This window comes from Bufo bufo, chromosome 4 (assembly GCF_905171765.1).
Source record: "Bufo bufo chromosome 4, aBufBuf1.1, whole genome shotgun sequence".
NCBI lineage: Eukaryota > Metazoa > Chordata > Amphibia > Anura > Bufonidae > Bufo > Bufo bufo.
In genome coordinates, this window is record NC_053392.1 from 450,589,551 (window position 1) to 450,609,956 (window position 20,406).

Consider the following 20,406-nt stretch of genomic DNA (forward strand, 5'->3'; position numbering starts at 1 on the left):
GGTACAGGAATCTGGCAGAACACAGGCAGGCATAGCATGGCAGCACCTCCATGTGTAGCTGACAGCCTGACACCCGCGGCAGTGGCCAGCAGAGCTCAAGAGGCAGCTGCCTCGGGCCACCCAGGAGCAACTGGGCCCGGGGCAGCTGCCCCTTTTGCCCCTTGTTAAAGACGGCCCTGGTCACACAAACAGCAACCATGATGACACCAAGGTAAGGAGAGGCGATGATTAAGGCTACTTTCAAACTGGCGTTTTGGCTTTCCGTTTGAGATCCATTCAGGGCTCACAAGCGGTCCAAAACTGATCAGTTTTGCCCTAATGCATTCTGAATGGAAAAGGATCCGATCAGAATGCATCAGTTTTCCTCAGTTTGCCTTTGTTCCGTCTCCATTCCGCTTTGGCGTCCGTCTGACGAAACGGAGCCACAATGTAAGTCAATGGGGACGGATCCGTTTTCACTAGCACAATAGAAAACTGATCGTCCCCCATTGACTTTCAATGGTGTTCAAGACTGATCCGTTTTGGTTATGTTAAAGATAATACAACCAGATCCGTTCTGAACGGATGCATGCGGTTGTATTATCTGAACGGATGTGTTTGTGCATCCATGACGGATCCGCACCAAACGCGAGTGTGAAAGTAGCCCTAAACAGGAGGTATAGCGCAAGTAATGTCGCTGTCACCACCGCCTAATAAAAATTTACATTGAATGAGTCACTTATATTTTGGTTGCACAAACGTTATACAGGAGGTATAGCGCAAGTAATGCCCCTGTCACCACTGCCTAATAAAAAATGACACTGATTGTCACTGATATATCGAATACGCAAGCGTCATACAGGCGATGTAGCGCAGGTAATGTAACTGTCCGCAGTGGACACAGTCTATGGAAAAACTACACAGGATGTCAGATATTTTTAGGCTGTGCACACATTAGACAGGAGATGTAGCGCAGATAATGTCGCTGTCTGCAGCTGCCAAACAATTGCAAGCTATTTAGCGCAGGTTGCGCTAAAAATATATATTGCGGCCACACACAATAGTCCTTAAAGGGAACCTGTCACCTGGATTTTGGGTATAGAGCTGGGGACATGGGTTGCTAGATGGCCTCTAACACATCCGCAGTACCCAGTCCCCATAGCTCTGTGTGCTTTTATTGTGTAAAAAAACCGAATTAACCTGGGATGAGTCAGAACTTGAAAATATGACTCTTCCCTGGTCACACAAGTAAGATATGACTCTTTGCATAAAAGGCGGGAAGTACAAAAATGCATAATACTTATTAAATTCGTCTGCAAATGAAATTAAAAGTGTAATTTATATGTTTAGGGTAACACAAAGAACATTTAGAAACGCTCAGTGAGGGTAGCATAGTAGAGGTGACAGGTTCCCTTTAAAAGGACTTTTGGGTCTATAACAAGTGTAAAAGCTAAAATATATTCCTATTTTATTCCCTACACTATGTCTCCCTTCTGCTCTGCAGCTCTCCCTGACTAAGACTGAGCCGAACATGTGTCATCGGGTGCTATATAGCATCCGATGACTCTTTCCAGCCAGCCAATCACTTGTAATGCGAGTTGCCAACATGGCTACTGGCATTACAGTGAATGGCAGTACTTACCTGCACGTTTATTGGCTGTGTAGCAGCCAGCAAACGTGCAAAGAGGAGACTCTAGCACGGCACAGCGCGGTGTTTGGCTGAATACCGCGTGTGCTCGAGCTTCGCGTTGCTCGAGTTAAATTTTGTGTTTGGCCGAGCATGCTCACCCAACACTATTATGGGTGTTTTCGCATGCGAAGATGCCCATAATTTTATTTATTTATTTATTTTTTTGGGGAAAGTGGGGTGATTTTACGTTTTTAATTTATTTATTTTATATTTTCAAAACTTTTTTTCTTAACTTTTTTTTAAATTACTGTATTTTTCGCCCCATAAGACGCACTCCCCTTCCCCTTTCAAAATAGGGGGAAAAGTGCCCCTGCGTCTTACGGGGCGAATGCTGGCAATTTACATTGCAGTCTGCGATGCTGCAGCATCGCAGACTGCGTTCTATTAGTGAGGAGGGATGAGGCAGGAGGGTCTGTAGTAGGCGGGGAGAGCGGCGGGGCAGTGCTGGCACTGTACTCCGGCCCGCGGCCGCCACTCAGTATGTACTGTATTATACCTAGTGTTAATCATATTATCTAAACTGCGCTCCCCATCTGTACCGTACTTACCAGTACACATGTCACACTCCGTCTCCTGTAGTAAGCGCTAGCAGGCAGGCCGGGCTGCAAGCGGCCGTAACTCACTGAGGTCTCGTGCCTGCTCCGCCTACTTTATGAATGATGCAGGCGGAGCAGGCACGTGACCTCAGTGAGTTACGGCCGCTTGCAGCCCGGCCTGCCTGCTAGCTCTTACTACAGGAGACTGAGTGTGACATGTGTACCGGTAAGTACGGTACAGATGGGGAGCAGGGGGAGCGCAGACATATAGCAGTGTCATCCACAGATCCACTACCCCATAACAGTGCCATCGACAGATCCCCCCCCACCATCATAATGCCATCCACAGATCCCCCCCCCACCATCATAATGCCATCCACAGATCCCCCCCCCCCACCATCATAATGCCATCCACAGATCCCCCCCCCCCACCATCATAATGCCATCCACAGATCCCACCCCACCATCATAATGCCATCCACAGATCCCCCCACCATCATAATGCCATCCACAGATCCCCCACCATCATAATGCCATCCACAGATCCCCCCCCCCCACCATCATAATGCCATCCACAGATCCCCCCCACCATCATAATGCCATCCACAGATCCCCCCCACCATCATAATGCCATCCACAGATCCCCCTCCACCATCATAATGCCATCCACAGATCCCCCTCCACCATCATAATGCCATCCACAGATCCCCCCCACCATCATAATGCCATCCACAGATCCCCTCCACCATCATAATGCCATCCACAGATCCCCCCCCCACCATCATAATGCCATCCACAGATCCCCCCCCCCACCATCATAATGCCATCCACAGATCCCCCCCCCCCCACCATCATAATGCCATCCACAGATCCCCCCCCCCCACCATCATAATGCCATCCACAGACCCCCCCCCCCACCATCATAATGCCATCCACAGATCCCCCCCCACCATCATAATGCCATCCACAGATCCCCCCCCCCACCATCATAATGCCATCCACAGATTTCCCCCCACCATCATAATGCCATCCACAGATCCCCCCCACCATCATAATGCCGTCCACAGATCCCCCCCATAACAGTGCCATCCACAAATCCCCCCCATAACAGTGCCATCCACAAATCCCCCAGCCTATAACAGTGCATCATCCACAGATCACCCATAATAGTGTCATGCACAGAATGGCATTAGTTCAAACCCACCAAAAGAACACCTTTTGGTTAAAAAAATAATTTCTTCTTATTTTCCTCCTCAAAAACGTAGGTGCATCTTATAGGGCGAAAAATATGGTACTTTTCATCAGATTGCAACTTATACAGAATAATGGAAATTGCTCCATTATTCTCTATAGAAATCACTATATAACAGTTTAGTGCTGCCGCCTAGTGGCCTGAACTGGGATAAACGAACAATGAGCACCCGGCTCATTTTTTGAACAGGGTGCTTTCCCTGATCTCCGCTGGGGGAAGGTGCGTCTGAGCAGGAAGCCCACGCTTCCGTTTTTTAACACTCTCAGGTGCCGTAGTGACATTTGACCGAATGCCACAAGGGGGCCCACATGAAACTATAACCGGCCCTGCCATCATGTCTGAAGATGAACTCAGTTTTGTATCTTGGGCATGTTTTATAGTTAACTTAGCAAGAAAAAAATAATCACGATTTATAATCGATATTCATTTATAAAGTTAAAATAATTATGATTCTTTTTGTGCCATGACCGCACAGCCCTACATATTATTACTAATATGAATAATTTCTGCAATTGCTGTGTTTGCTGCTTAGCATCCCAACAGCAACAAGTGCATTCACCGAATTGTAACACTGCTCATTACTCAAAATTCACATCCAGTGTGCTTCTTTAGCTTTTACTCTCCTTTTTTCCATTTTAGTTGCAAGTTATCAGAGCATTTGGAATCTTAAAAAAAGCAGCAGCAGAAGTTAATAAGGATTACGGCCTTGACCCCAAAATCGCTGCGTATATTATCAAGGCGGCTGATGAGGTAAGCATGTGAATTGGTAAACTGGCACTTTCCATCATGGGTAGAGCCAACCTGTATGAAATGTAGAGGAGCAATGTCTCTAATAGCTGCATCGGCTATTAACAGCCAATCGAGTGGCGCTCGAGCTCACACACAACGTTACTACTCCACTTTGCTGAATCCTTAGGCCTCTTTCACACGGGCGTTGCGGGAACATGCACGATTTTTCCTCATGAGTGCAAAACATTGTAATGCGTTTTGCACGCGCGTGAGAAAAATCGGCATGTTTGGTACCCAAACCCGAACTTCTTCACAGAAGTTCGGGCTTGGGATCGGTGTTCTGTAGATTGTATTATTTTCCCTTATAACATGGTTTTTAAGGGAAAATAATAGCATTCTGAATACAGAATGCATAGTAAAACATCGCTGGAGGGGTTAAAAAAATAAATAAAATAATTTAACTCTCCTTAATCCACTTGATCGCGCAGCCCGGCTTATCTTCTGTCTTCTTCTTTGCTGTGTGCAGGAAAAGGACCTGTGGTGACGTCACTCCGGTCATCACCATGGTAAAAGATCATGTGATGACCGGAGTGACGTCACCACAGGTCCTTTACCTGCACACAGCAAAAAAGAAGACAGAAGATAAGCCGGGCTGCGCGAGCAAGTGGATTAAGGTGAGTTAAATTATTATTATTTTTTTTAACCCCTCCAGCCCTATTGTACTATGCATTTTGTATTCAGAATGCTATTATTTTCCCTTATAACCATGTTATATGGAAAAGAATAAAGATCGGGTCCCCATCCTGATCGTCTCCTAGCAACCGTGCGTGAAAATCGCACAGCATCCGCACTTGCCTGCGGATGCTTGCGATTTTCACGCAACCCCATTCACTTCTATGGGGCCTGCGTTGCGCTAAAAACGCACAAAATAGAGCTTGCTGCGATTTTCACGCAACGCACAAGTGATGCATGAAAATCACCGCTCGTGTGCACAGCCCCATAGAAATGAATGGGTCAGGTTTCAGTGCGGGTGCAATGCGTTCACCTCACGCATTGCACCCGCGCGGAATACTCGCCCATGTGAAAGGGGCCTTACATAGCCCATTTATGCCAGACTTTAGGAAAGCACCGCTGGTACAGGCAGATGAATTGATGCTCTGGTCTGTACATCACTTGATGGGGCTGCAGGGGAGTCCGTACTCCCATACACAGCGCTGTATGGGACTATGGATTCTAAAGTACTGTACACACCAGAAATATAGGTGCCTATTTTGCTGGGAAAATGTAAAAAAAATTAAGTATATTAGAAAAAAAAAAATTCTGGTATTTACAATAAGTTTTAATACAGTATTTGAAAAGTTTGAGATACACTTTAAATATGTCTGCTCCAAAGAATGACCTGCTGTTACCGAGATTGACTTCCTATAGGAAAATGGCTGTGCTTTGCCATGGGGGGTGTTTACTGAGACTTTCCTTCACATTGCTGTGACAGTGTCCAATAAGCCCAGATGGCGTCACAGCGGCATCTTCCCTGCTGGAGATAAGACATACTGTATATAAAGACCACACTCCTTATACTCTAACCGGGCTTAACCGATGTACAAATCTCTCTGCCCCCTCCCTACTGAGCTTTTATTTATCTACTTTTGCTTTACCTTTTTAAAAATAATATATACACTGCTCAAAATAAAGGGAACACAAAAATAACACATCCTAGATCTGAATTAATTAAATATTCTTCTGAAATACTTTGTTCTTTACATAGTTGAATGTGCTGACAACAAAATCACGCAAAAAAAAATAATGGAAATCTAATTTTTTAACCCATGGAGGTCTGGATTTGGAGTCACCCTCAAAATTAAAGTGGAAAAACACACTACAGGCTGATCCAACTTTGATGTAATGTCCTTAAAACAAGTCAAAATGAGGCTCAGTAGTGTGTGTGGCCTCCACGTGCCTGTATGACCTCCCTACAACGCCTGTGCATGCTCCTCATGAGGTGGCGGACGGTCTCCTGAGGGATCTCCTCCCAGACCTGGACTAAAGCATCTGCCAACTCCTGGACACTCTGTGGTGCAACGTGACGTTGGTGGATAGAGCGAGACGTGATGTCCCAGATGTGCTCAATTGGATTCAGGTCTGGGGAATGGGCGGGCCAGTCCATAGCATCAATGCCTTCGTCTTGCAGGAACTGCTGACACACTCCAGCCACATGAGGTCTAGCATTGTCTTGCATTAGGAGGAACCCAGGGCCAACCGCACCAGCATATGGTCTCACAAGGGGTCTGAGGATCTCATCTCGGTACCTAATGGCAGTCAGGCTACCTCTGGCGAGCACATGGAGGGCTGTGCGGCCCTCCAAAGAAATGCCACCCCACACCATTACTGACCTAATGACAAACCGGTCATGCTGGAGGATGTTGCAGGCAGCAGAACGTTCTCCACGGCGTCTCCAGACTCTGTCACGTCTGTCACATGTGCTCAGTGTGAACCTGCATTCATCTGTGAAGAGCACAGGGCGCCAGTGGCGAATTTGCCAATCTTGGTGTTTTCTGGCAAATGCCAAACGTCCTGCACGGTGTTGGGCTGTAAGCACAACCCCCACCTGTGGACGTCGGGCCCTCATATCACCCTCATGGAGTCTGTTTCTGACCGTTTGAGCAGACACATGCACATTTGTGGCCTGCTGGAGGTCATTTTGCAGGGCTCTGGCAGTGCTCCTCCTGTTCCTCCTTGCACAAAGGCGGAGGTAGCGGTCCTGCTGCTGGGTTGTTGCCCTCCTACGGCCTCCTCCACGTCTCCTGATGTACTGGCCTGTCTCCTGGTAGCGCCTCCATGCTCTGGACACTACGCTGACAGACACAGCAAACCTTCTTGCCACAGCTCGCATTGATGTGCCATCCTGGATAAGCTGCACTACCTGAGCCACTTGTGTGGGTTGTAGACTCCGTCTCATGCTACCACTAGAGTAAAAGCACCGGCAGCATTCAAAAGTGACCAAAACATCAGCCAGGAAACATAGGAACTGAGAAGTGGTGGGGGTGTCTTGCTAATTGCCTATAATTTCCACCTGTTGTCTATCCCATTTGCACAACAGCATGTGAAATTGATTGTCACTCAGTGTTGCTTCCTAAGTGCACAGTTTGATTTCACAGAAGTGTGATTGACTTGGAGTTACATTGTGTTGTTTAAGTGTTCCCTTTATTTTTTTGAGCAGTGTATTTTTTTTTTTACTTTGCACTTTGTGCCCACCATACAAGACCTCTGGGTCTGCAATTGCCTGGAGTCTGGTATGATGTGATTGCTAAGACCAGAACTGGAAGCTGCACTACGCTCATTGAGTGCTGCTATAGGAGAGGCAGGACTGGTAAAGAAATGAATGGGGGACCTAGGTGCCTCTGACAATGAGCTCCTTGCAGCCTCCAACTCTGCAAGAGTGTTCAGAAATGTCCTAACACCGGATAGGTCATCAGTATCTGATCAGTGGGGATCCGAAGCCCAGGACTCCTGCCAATCGGCTGTTTTGAGAAGGCGGCAGCAGCACGCCTTCCTGCAGCTTACCAAGCACCGTGCCAGACATTGTATAGCGGTTGTGCTTGGTATTGCAGCTCAGCCTAATTGAATTGTATGAGGCTGATCTGTTCCTAGGCCACGTCATTGATGAATGTGTAGTCACTGGCCTAGGAAAAGCAGAGAGAAGGCCGCTGCGCTCCTGTGAGTCCTTCTCAAACAGCTGATTGGCGGGGGTCCTGGGTGTCAGACCCCCACCAATCAGATACTGATGACCTATCCAGAGGATAGGTCTTCAGAAAAAATAGATCTCGGAAGACCCCTTTAATAATCTTTTAGATGAACTTTTCTTGCTCATTTGTTCCCACATTAGGTTGCTGCTGGTAAGCTTGATGATCATTTCCCTTTAGCTGTGTGGCAAACTGGCTCTGGAACACAGAGCAACATGAATGTTAATGAAGTAATTAGTAACCGAGCCATTGAGATGATGGGTGGAAAGCTTGGAAGCAAAGACCCTGTGCACCCTAATGATCACGTTAATAAAAGCCAGGCAAGTACAGTGTTTTTTTAAAATTAATTTATTTTTATTTTTATTTTGTAAATCTTGGTACACTTTAAAACTTTGTACCTTGAAGGGGTTATCTCACTTGAGCAAGTGGCATTTATCATGTAGAGAAAGTCAATACCAGGCATTTACTAATGTGTTGTGATTGTCCATATTGCCTCCTTTGCTGGCTGGATTCATTTTTCCATCACATTATACATTACTCGTTTCTATGTGCCCCTCACAGGTAATATACTTACCCCACTCCCTGCACGGCTCCTGGTCCCCGCACCGCCGCCGCTGTTGCTTCTCCGTATACACAGATGAAAACATTCGGGGGGGGGGGAGCAGCTGCCCCCACCCCGACACCGGATGTTTTAATCCGTGTACAGGGAGAAGCAGCCGTGCGGGGACCCGGAGCGGGGTAATTATATTACCTGTGAGGGGCCTGGTTTGTGAAATTGGATAACCCCTTTAACGTAGAATAATGACTCATTTTTGTATTGTATATTGTATGCACATGTACTGCAGATGTATGAATAAATATAGCTGTAATTCTGATTTAAGTTGACAGGAAATAATCTTTCACCGCTGTTGTAATGGGAACTTTCAGTGTTTCTTTAACATGTCTTGTTTTGCAACAGCCTTTCAGTCATTAATACCTTAAAGAGGTTTTGTCACTTCAGTTAGGCTACTTTCACACCAGGGTTTTTTGCGGATCTGTAATGGATCCACAAAAACGCTTTCGTTACAATAATACAACCACATGCATCTGTCATGAACGGATCCAGTTGTATTATGTCTTTTATAGCCATTACGGATCAGTCATGAACACCATTGAAAGTCAATGGGGGACGGATCCATTTTCTATTGTCAAACAAAACGGATCCGTCCTCATTGACTTACATTGTGTGTCAGGACGGAAAAACGCTTCAGAAAAACGTGTTCTTCTGTCCGCGATGGGGACACAACCAAACGGAACAGAATGCATTTTGGTGCTCTCCGTTTTGTTCAGTTTGTCCCCATTGACAATGAATGGGGACAAAACTGAAACGTTTTCTTCCGCTATTGAGATCCTATGACGGGTCTCAATGGCAGAATTGAAAACACTAGTGTGAAAGTAGCCTAAGTTGCATTTATCATGTAGAGAAAGTTAATACAAGCCACTTACTAATGTATTGTGATTGTCCATATTGCCTCCTTTGCTGGCTGGATTTATTTTTCCATCAAATTATACACTGCTCATTTCCATGGTTACGACCACACAGCAATCAATCAGTGGTGGTCGTGCTTGCATACTATAGGAAAAAGTGCCAGCCTCTCTGGTGGCCAGGACCGTGGGAGCTCACATTGGCTAGTGTTTTTTTTTTTATAGTGTGCAAGCACATCCACCGCTGCTGGATTGTAGTGTGGTCGTAACTAAAGATGAGCAAATTTACTTTACTGGTATAAGCTGAATTGCGTTATTGGTTCCGTTACCACGGACAATAATGCAATTCTATGACTGAATGCCTTTAGAGGCATTCCGTTATTCATTCCGTCATAATAGAAGTCTATGGGTTGCAAAATTGATAAATTGATCAGTTTTGCAGCCCATAGGCTTTTATTATGACAAAATGAATAACGGAATGCCTCTAAAGTCATTACATTATGCATTTCGTCATAGAATTGCATTATGGTCCGTGGTAACGGAATCCATAATGCAATTCACCTTTTACCAGTGAATACATTTCATAACCTGAAATCCGCTCCTCTAGTCGTAACCATGTAAAATTGTATAATTTGATGGAAAAATTTATCGAGCCAGCAAAGGAAGCAATATGGACAATAACAATACATTAGTTAGTGGCTTGTATTAACTTTCTCTACATAATAAATGCTATTTGCTGAAGTGACAAAACCCCTTTAACTGAACGGTATCTTCTATTAATGTGATACACCTCTGAGTGCACATCAGCTTGTGTTCAGATATTCTGCAATTTAGAGGCAATGCTTTTCTTTCTGATATTTCTATTCTTTGCTTTTTGCAGAGTTCCAATGATACTTTTCCCACAGCAATGCATATTGCTGCTGCCAAAGAAGTTAATGAAGTTCTGTTACCTGGACTGAAAAAGCTTCATGATTCTTTAGAAAAAAAATCGAAAGAATTTGCAAACATTATTAAAATTGGCCGTACCCACACACAAGATGCTGTGCCACTTACTTTGGGACAGGTAGGGTATAATCCGAGAATTACCTAGTAAGATTTAAAAAAATAAGACTTGCATCCAAGCCATCATTATACCTTTTTTCACACGGGTGAGAATTTTGCGTGGGTGCAATGCGTGAGGTGAACGCATTGCACCCTCACTGAATCCGGACCCATTCACTTCAATGGGGCTGTTCAGATGAGCGGTGATTTTCACGCATCACTTGTACGTTGCGTGAAAATCGCAGCATGCTCTATATTCTGTGTTTTTCATGCAATGCAGGCCCCATAGAAATGAATGGGTCTGCGTGAAAATCGCAGACATCCGCAAGCAAGTGCAGATGCGGTGCGATTTTCACGCATGGTTGCTAGGAGATGATGGGGATGAGCAACCCCATTAAAGTCTAATCACTGTATTATTTTCCCTTATAACATGGTTATAAGGGAAAATAATAGCATTCTTAATACAGAATGCTTACTAAAATGTGGCTTGAGGGGTTAAAAACTAAAAAAAAAAAATTAACTCCCCTCATCCTCTTGTTTGTGCAGCTGGCATTGTCTTCTTTCTTCTTTCAGGACCTGCAAAAGGACCTTTTGATGACGTAATCTTCTATCTTCATTCAGCAGTACCTGCGCTGATGTCACCGCGCTCACCACTTGGTGAGCGCGATTACGTCATCAAAGGTTTTTTTGCAGGTCCTGAAAGAAGATGCCATTCAAGAGGATGAGGTGAGTTAATTTTATTTTTATTTTTTAACCCCTCAAGCCACATTTTAGTAAGCATTCTGTATTAAGAATGCTATTATTATTTTTCCCTTCTAACCATGTTATAAGGGAAAATAATAAAATCTACAGAACACCAAACCCGAACTTCAGTGAAGTCCGGGTTCGGGTCTGGGTACCATATTCAGTTTCTTATCACGTGCGTACAAAACGCATTGCACCCACACAATAAAAACTGAACAAAGCAATCACAGTCAAAACTGACTGAAATTGCGTGCGCACTTTAAATCGTCTAAATAAATCGTCTAAGCCTTTTTTTTTTTAAATGTTCCACGGTCCCTACTGTGATCATGTTCTGAGATTGACCATTCCACAGATTTACAGCTTTTACAGTAAAGAAAACCTTGTTGCCTCTGGAGATTACAATTTTTTTTTCTCCAGGCGGACGCATACGTTTGTGTGCATGAGCCCTAATAAAGTGGTCAAACTGCAGTGGGCATAAAGGATACAATTAACAATGCATAGATGAGTTGTACACTTTGAAGCAATTGTTTATGCACAGGGCTGGTTTCACAGTGATAAATGATATCCTTTTTGTATCCCCTTTTTGGAACACAGCAGGGACTTCACCAGGGAAAAGTTTCCCTGGGGCTACACAAGCACCATAACTTCCAGAAATGGTGAAACCCTTCTCTTCCTTGATTTGAGAAATTAAGGCCTTAGTCACCACTTCTTGAAATTAAAGTAATGTTCCTATCAAACCTGCAGGTCGAAATAAACTATAAGTATTACCGCATATAGTGTCAACTGTACAGTGTGCATACCCAGCTTTTTAGAATCATACTGACAGCTTTGTCATAATTCCTTTTACAGAAAGGTCAGGCAGAGGCACATGGTAATGCAGTGTGCTTCCTAAGTGCAGAACACATGATCCCTCTCTCACACAGAGCTTGATTACCGTAAGAGGCACGCTTGTGTGAAAGAGCCCTTATGCTTGTGTAATAGTTATTCACATAGAGGTGGTAACCATGATCCAACAGTCGGTGCAAGTACCAAACTGTTTTCCCACTAACTCCTTGGCATTCTGGGGATTCAATCCAGAAACTATGGGTGTAGCTAGAGGTACTCTGGCACAGCTTATACATTTTAATTTCATACCTTGCCCTCTTGCTGGGCAGATATTGGCAGAAGGGGCTCATCTATGCAGATGTGTATTTTGGGGGTGTACACCTCAGCAAACTTGGTGCTAAAGTGTTCGAGGACTAGCCTAATTTAACCTTTTTGCTACCAGCTCCATACATGTACGGCACTAAAACTAACGGTAAACATGGCGCCCGCTCTCACGTGCAGCTAATGACCGATCACAGTCGTTAAAGCCTTCAGATGCAGTGATCACGGCATTTAAAAGCTCAAAATCCTCGAAGCGCGTGTTTCCAGGATTCTTACTGGCATCCTCTGCAGCCAGTGAGGCTGACAGGAATTGGTTTCAATATGCATGGTCTCTCTGAAGAGACCCAGGGTATTGGAGCTGCAATTCCTCTTTTTGCCAACATAAGAAATTAACAATTCTACTCTCATCATGGATCTATAAGAAACATGATGGTACAGAATAAAAAAAAAAAATTGTGAGTCTTGTAGCCTCAAATGCAAGATACAAAACGAGTAAAAAAGTTTTTTAAAGTTAAATATAAAAAAAATTAAATACATAAAATAAAAAATATAAACATCATGGGCATTGCCGCATCTGAAAACGTCTGTACTATTAAAAATTAAAATATAAAAATATTTTTCCAATATGGCGTGACGGGGAAAAAAGGTCAAAATGCCAGATTCTCTTCTCTTACCCATAAAAATGTATTAAAATGTGATCAAAAAGTCATGCACACACCAAAATGGTATCAATAAAAACTACAGATTGTCCTGCAAAAAATGAGCCCCACACAGCTCAGTAGATATAACTATTTTTACACTATTTATAGACATAAAACCTATACATATTGGGTATCATTCTAATTGTACTGACCCAGAGAATAAAGGGCACAGGTCAGTTTTGCCGCAAAGGTAACGCTGTAGAGAAAAAAAAAACTTAACAGTGGAGGAATGGCACATATGGATATGTGAACGGAAAAATAAAGTTATGGCTCCAAGAAGATAGGGGTGAAAAATTAAAACGAAAAAACCTCCGGTATCCAAGGGGTTAAAATAGACTGTCAAGCATTTGGGGCAAGCATTGTGCATTATAATTATAATGTAAAAACTTTAGAATTCTTTCAAATTGTGCCTGAGCCATGTGGAGTGTGGTACAAAACGTCTGCATTCAAATACTGTTTAATTTCTGTTTTCTTAACAAAGCTCATATGCAGCACAAGCCCCTAAAATGTCATCTTCTTTATTGCATTTACTTCCAACTCAAGGTTCAAGCAAATGATAATGATGGATGCTGGACATATAAATTAGTTTGGGCAACCATAAAATGTATAAAATCTTCAGAAATCTAAATTATTTTTTTGAAAACAAAAAAATTGTTACACCCCCGTGTCAACCTTGATTCCTAGGCTGCCTTCAAACTCCAGAACCTGAGCATAATCATCAGGGGGTGGAGTCCATATGGGATCACTTTGCAGGGCTGTCTCAGCTGTTCTCCTGGGCGCCTTCTTGAGGGTCCCTCATGACTAGATGATGAGAAAGTGGATTAGAGGAATGTGGCATCTTCTTTTCCTTTGCTGGCCATATCACTATCGGAGGCAACGATGGTATGTGCCTCCTCAGCTGAATACATTCTTTGGGGTGACGGGGCCATTTTTATTTTTATGTGTGATTCAACATGTGTAAAGTGTGTGTTAATGTTTATTCACAGGTGCATTGGTTTGTAGTACATTTTTAATACAATTTAGGAGAAAAACTGACATCAATCGCTTATGCATAACTGCAGCGTATTTTGATTTGATTCCTTGGGATTAATTGCCAGACTGATTTTATATCAAACAGCTGCCTACTGGTCAAGTCTGATATTAGTTTGGCGCCCTTGGTATGTATTAGGGGCAGGAGTATGGAAATAGTTTGGAGTATGACAGTTTAGACATACCTACTGTCTCTCCCTGTCCAAGTCCGCGGTGGAACGCACGGTTTCTTCTGTGCGATCCACCGCATTGGAAGTAGGTGGTTGGAGGCAAGGTGCGGATGCGTTCCAGTTATGTGTTCCACCGCGCCGGAACTGACTGCTCCGGCGGGAGGAAGTCCCGCTCCACACCAATACTTAAACTCAGGACGGACTGTCAATTACTGCTGCACCATCATGTACCAGCCGAGGAGTGTTAGCCGCAGTGGGCTGCCCATGTGAGTAATTTATTTGAAAACGTATAATTGTTCTGTTAGTTATAGGACTGCCAGTTATCCTCTTTATCTTTTTCTAGGAATCGCCCTGCCATCGCACAGGGGCACTAATCTGATTACCCACATGGGTTACTTATATGTATCTATGCTGCATGGGCCGTAACATACTATCTGCGGATCTGTTCTCCTCATTTGTACACCTATCGTTTCATTATCTTTTTTTGATCACCCCATTCTTGGTCGTTGACCAGTCTTTTCCTATATTAACCACCTGAGGAACCCAGATCGAGGGAAATGTGTCGGGGTGGAAAAGGGATTTGGCATTCATCATGGTTTAATAGGGTCTTTCAGGATAGGTACGAGGACACAGTGTCCTCACCATTAGGAGACATCTCTGGGCTGAGGAATATATAGGGTTTAATAGGGGAAAGACGTCCCTCCCTATAGCTTCCCTCACATATTTACTACCCTCATTACCCTTTTATATTGAAAGTACCTAGTGGATCGACATTGTGACCACTTTTTTGTTTTTGTGTATGGTTCTTTACATTTAGGTATTTTAAAAGCATTTGAATAAAGATATAGTTTTTAGGGTCAATGCCCCGTTATGATTAGCGTTGTGTGTCGGTGCGGCAGTCTATGTTGCTAGTATCATGCATGCTGGCTGCGGTCTGCTGTGGCTGTATGTGAATTGCCTCCTTTGTTTGTCTGTTCTGTTGGTCCCTGTAAGCCATGTGGGCTGGTTGTCGGACACGTGTGTATATCTAGGACCATGTACCAGTGTAGCAGTGCACATCTGCCGCTGTCCTGTGCATACTGGCCGTAAAGACCATGGTTGCCCATAGCAACCAACCAGCTCGATCCTTTCATTTTCCAATGGAGTTCTGAATAATGAAAGGTGTAATCTGATTGGTTGATATGGCCAACTAAGCCGGTTTCCCTTTGTACCAGTTTTGATAAATCTCACCCACTGTGTGTGAATTGGGTCATTGTATGTATCTCTGTTCTGTGCAGCAAGGCAGCGGTTAATTGCTGTTGCTTGCTGGGTGTCTTGTGTTACATGTAGAGGTTAATTCCTCTTTCTGTTTTTGTTCACCTGTGTGTGATAGGGCTGACCCGCTCAAACCTATATTTCTGTCTGTGTGACCGTCCCTTGGCTGAGCAACAGCTTTTGAGCTTCTTCTATTTGCCTGTCCAGGCTTTGTCAGCCTGCTGTTCTGTTTTGTGTCGGTTGTCATGTCTGCCATGATCCTGTCTTAGTTCCTACCATAGTTTGTCTGTATTCCAGTCTTGGTTCCTGTTCAAACTGTGCTTGTTTTTTGGTACATTTTCTACTTCTGTGGTGGGTTCTAATGCTCTTAGTACAAGGTCCAGCTGCCAAGTACAACAGGACCATCCCAGGAGGTAGTGGTCTGGTTTCTGTCCTGCAGCAAAGACCAGATTCCTGTATAGGGGTTAAAGGGTGAAGACCGGGGAGCAGCAGAGTAATGTCTTTAGGGTTTGGCCCAAAGTCAAACCAGGTTACTTGGCACAGTGGTTGCACATTACCACTGCTCCATCAGCATCCATTAGCAATGGATCCGTTACAATATAAACATTTAGTAACAAAACATAAAGTAGTGTTTGCTACACACACACACACAAAAATCCTGCATGGGAATCTGAGCACAGATGTGATCAGTACCGTCCATTTCTGATCAGCGCTCAGGGGTTGTAGGAACACCGTGTGTGTGTATGCGCAGAAACTGTGTTTTAGAAATTTACTACAGTATAAAAAAAATCACAGTAGCTAAAAATGAATAAAAATATATATATGTTGAAGGACGGCAGCACTCCAAATTGTGATGAAAAAAAGTGGATGGTTTATTAACCCATTTATTTATTTTATGCACTTATATAGCGCTACTATATTCCGCAGCACTTTACAGACATTAGCATCCAACTGTCCCATCTGACAGCAACGTTTCAGCTCTCTCAATGGAGCCTTTGTCCAGCTGAATAACATGTGCACGGTGTCATGCATAAATAGTCCAAGCAATTTACCTAATAGAAATCCAAAATTAATGAATAAAGTGCTATATAAATATCAAGGTGACTTTAAAAACATAATTAATCTGTCAAAACATAGTGATGTCATGATTCTTCAATCATAAAATACATAATGCATATATAGTGTCAAAATTGGTAGTAGTGTTAATACATATACATGATTATCAATAAATATATAAAACCGTGCTCAGTGAATATCAATTAAAACTTGATTAGAACCTTAACATGTGGAATCGTCACGCTTGGTCATGATGGCATGTTGGAACCAGCTTGGTGTCCGGAAAAGCGGCTTGCGCATGCGCCACTGTTCGTGCTCTCGCGAGACACGAGAGTATGTCAAAGGGTATGGGAACCACATCAAAGATGGCCGCTCGCTCGACTGTGTTCAGGGCGCATGCTCATGCCAATACTGGCCGGCACGCCCCTTGTCCTCCGTACGAGCAATATAGAGATATACAAATGAACCAAAATGAACTTAGTAACTCATAGCCCCGCACTTCACAGTCCCGCACTTCACAGTAGATACAGCTGGCGGGACCACAGTGAACCCGTGAGTGATCACCAGTTCCTGTGTCTTAACGTCTTGTAGGGGGGCGCTATAGAGCCATAGCCAACCGTGCACACCCTTTCCAGATCTTCCAGCATAACTATACCCATGCTAACACCCCAGGGGTATACAGGGACCACCCAAGAGACTACTTGAAGGTGTCCCTGAAACCAATTAGGGCTAGGCACCAAGGTGTCACCTTTGTGTGATCCCGAGTGCCCACCCAATTCAAGGGGAAGCGTAGGTCCAAACGTGATCGGAGCATAATAAATCATGTAACTACTTCATAATAACTTGTTTAACGGATAGCAGTGTCATGAGTCAGTCATTTCCATGTCCCCGGCCCCTAAAAAGGGAGGGGGGCAGAGGAGTGACGGAGTCAGAGACAATGGCGTGCGAAGAATAAAAAGTGGTCTCAATTCATGTGGCCTCCCAACAAACACTTTACAAAAACATATTTTATATTAGAATCGTGGATCGCCTGCATGGTCCCTCCATTCAGCACCCAGCATGACTGTTCCAGATGTGAAACCAGACAATCCTGTCCTATAAACGACAAAGAAAAAGAAAAATGATAAAGATGGCACATGTTTCCCACATATTAGAGTTACAGAATAAAACACATACATCAATGGTAGAGATTATCTAAATGACCTTAAAGGGCTTCTGTCACCCCCCAAACACCAATTTTCAGTTTTTTACTTAATATATTTGCTAATGTTTACAGATTCGATATATACCCCTCTTACCTCAGGCTGTGGTGTAATTTCTGTAAAAATCGGACTTTAGTGATATGTAAATTTCTTCACTACCAGCAAGTTGGGCGGACTTGCTGGTAGCCGCCGCATCCTCTGTCTGAAAAAACGCCCCCTCCTCCACTTGATTGACAGGGCCAGCATGCGCTCTCTCTCATCCTTCAGCTGGCCCTGCCTGCAGCTCAAATCCTGCACCGTACTGGTCGTCATTCGGCGCAGGCGCTCTGAGAGAAGGACGCTCGCTTGGCTGCTCCTCCCTCAGTGCGCCTGCGCCGATGACGTCAGCCCTACACCCGGAAGAGAAGTCTTGGTGGTGAAGAAATTTACATATCACTAAAGTCAGATTTTGAAATTACAGCACAGCCTGAGATAAGAGGGGTATATATAGAATCTGTAAACATTAGCAAATATATTAAGTCAAAAACTGAAAATTGGTGTTTGGGGGGTGACAGAAGCCCTTTAAATTCCACATTTAAGCCCTGAGGTTTTAATGTTTCTAGTGTATAAATCCAGTAAAGCTCTCTCCTCTTTAATAGTGCGGTCCTGTCACCCCCACGTCTTAGACTAGGTATTTGTTTTAAAATTCTGAACCGTAGGTCTCGTTCAGAATGTTTTGCCTCAGTGAAATGTTTTGATACTGGTAGATCTAATTTTTGCTTCCTGATCGTGTACCTATGTTGATTTAACCGGGTTTTTAAATCCCAAGTGGTTTCGCCCACAATCAAAAGGTGGCAGGGGCACATCAATAAATAAATCGCATAGGCCGAATCACATGTTAAGTATTGTTTGATTTTTATCGTCTTACCCGAAGTGGGGTGAAGAAATGAGTCACCTCGTAACATGAGGGCACAATTGACACAATTATAACACAGATGACACCCTCTACGAGTAGACCCAAAGTATGTCTCGTAAGTCACTTTGGAAGATCCTATATCGGATTTCACAAGTCTGTCACCCAAATTTAGATTTCTGCGGTATGAGCACAGAGGCGGAGCTTTTAAACTCTTCAACATTCTCAAAATTGCTGGTAAGTATTCTCCAGTGCTTTTTCAAAATGGCAGAAATACTGCCACTATTTGTACTATAATCTGACACAAAGGGGATTCTTGCTTTCGATTGTTTAGTGCCCCCTGACCCCTTTCTGATCTCCTCTCTACTTAAAGATTTAGTTTTTTTGGGTATCCTTTTGTCTGACATTTGGACCCCATTTCATGCAATCTGGTTTCTACCAGAGCTGTATCCTGAACAATCTTTTTAACCCGCAGAATCTGGCTAAACGGTAACGATCTAATCATGGGTCTAGGGTGATGGCTTTCAAAATGTAGTAGAGTGTTTTTATCAGTTGGCTTTACGTATAAATCAGTAGCTAACCTCTCCTCACAAATACTGACCTGAGTGTCCAGAAACTGTATTGTTTCACTTGAATAAGTCAAGGTAAACTTGACACTAGGGTCAATAGTATTGAGAAAATTGTGGAACGCCATGAGGTCCTTTGTGGCGCCGACCCAAATCAGGAAAATGTCATCTATGTAACGCTACCACCCCAGCACATGGCTGAAGTGGTGGCTCACATAGACGAAGGACTCCCCAGGATGTGACATGTAAAGATTTGCGTAGGTCGGCGCCACATTGGACCCCATCGTGGTCCTACGTAATTGGAGAAAAAAAATCATCCTGAAATAAAAAATAATTTCGTGTGAGTATAAATCTCAACTAAGCAATTAAAAAAATCTTTGCAATTAGTACTATAATGAGTCCTCTGTAGGTTATCTTGTATTGCTTGTAAACACAAATCATGTTCTATAGAGGTATATAAACTCACCACGTCAAAAGACGCTAGCAAGGCCCCAGAAGGAATTCTGAGATTGTCTATTTTGGACAAAAAATCACTCGTATCTTTTATATAAAATTTTGCTGACGTGGCAAATGGGCGCAGAATTTTATCAAGAAAGACCGCTATATTGCGAAACAAGGAGTCTCTACCCGAAACTATAGGGCGTCCTGAGAAGAGGTCAATGACTTACGATTCTTTGGCAGAGTGTATAATATAGGTGTAACTGGTTTCTCACAATATAAAAAAGTGAATAATTTGTCATCAATAATACCCCCATCTCTATCTTTGTTCAGTATATCTTTTAGCTCTCTAAGCAACATAAATTTTGGATCGTTATAAATTCTTTCATACACCTTAGTGTCAGCTAACTGGAGTCTGATCTCTGCCACGTAGGATCTGGTGTCCATGACCACAACCCCACCATCTTTGTCAGCTGTGGTCTGAAGCCAGATCCCTAAGTGCTTTCATTTCTGCTGAAGTCATATTAGCAAATTCAAGTGGTTGATTCAATGTCTCCTGTTTGAGTTTTTCGATATAGCGTTTGACCGCGATGCCGAAAGCCTCAATAGCAGGATGATATATAACTGGGGAAAAATCACATTTTAAGTGTAAACCTGTGTCTTTTAAACTTAATGCACTTGTTTGGACAATCTCAGATTGTGGTCTGTCCTACTGTTGCGCAAACCAGATTTTCTATTTTATTGAACGTAAAAATCACTGGAGGGCCATTTTCAGAT

General features: G+C 43.6%; 1 protein-coding gene across 1 annotated transcript in view; it reads left to right on the top strand.

Moving 5' to 3' along the window:
- Positions 1 to 20,406, top strand: part of FH (fumarate hydratase) — a 100,428-nt gene that overhangs the window by 40,068 nt on the left and 39,954 nt on the right. The window contains exons 3-5 of the mRNA XM_040429410.1: positions 4,097 to 4,207; positions 8,070 to 8,246; positions 10,271 to 10,453. Coding sequence (XP_040285344.1) covers positions 4,097 to 4,207; positions 8,070 to 8,246; positions 10,271 to 10,453 — 471 coding nt within the window. The remainder of the gene's footprint in view (positions 1 to 4,096; positions 4,208 to 8,069; positions 8,247 to 10,270; positions 10,454 to 20,406) is intronic.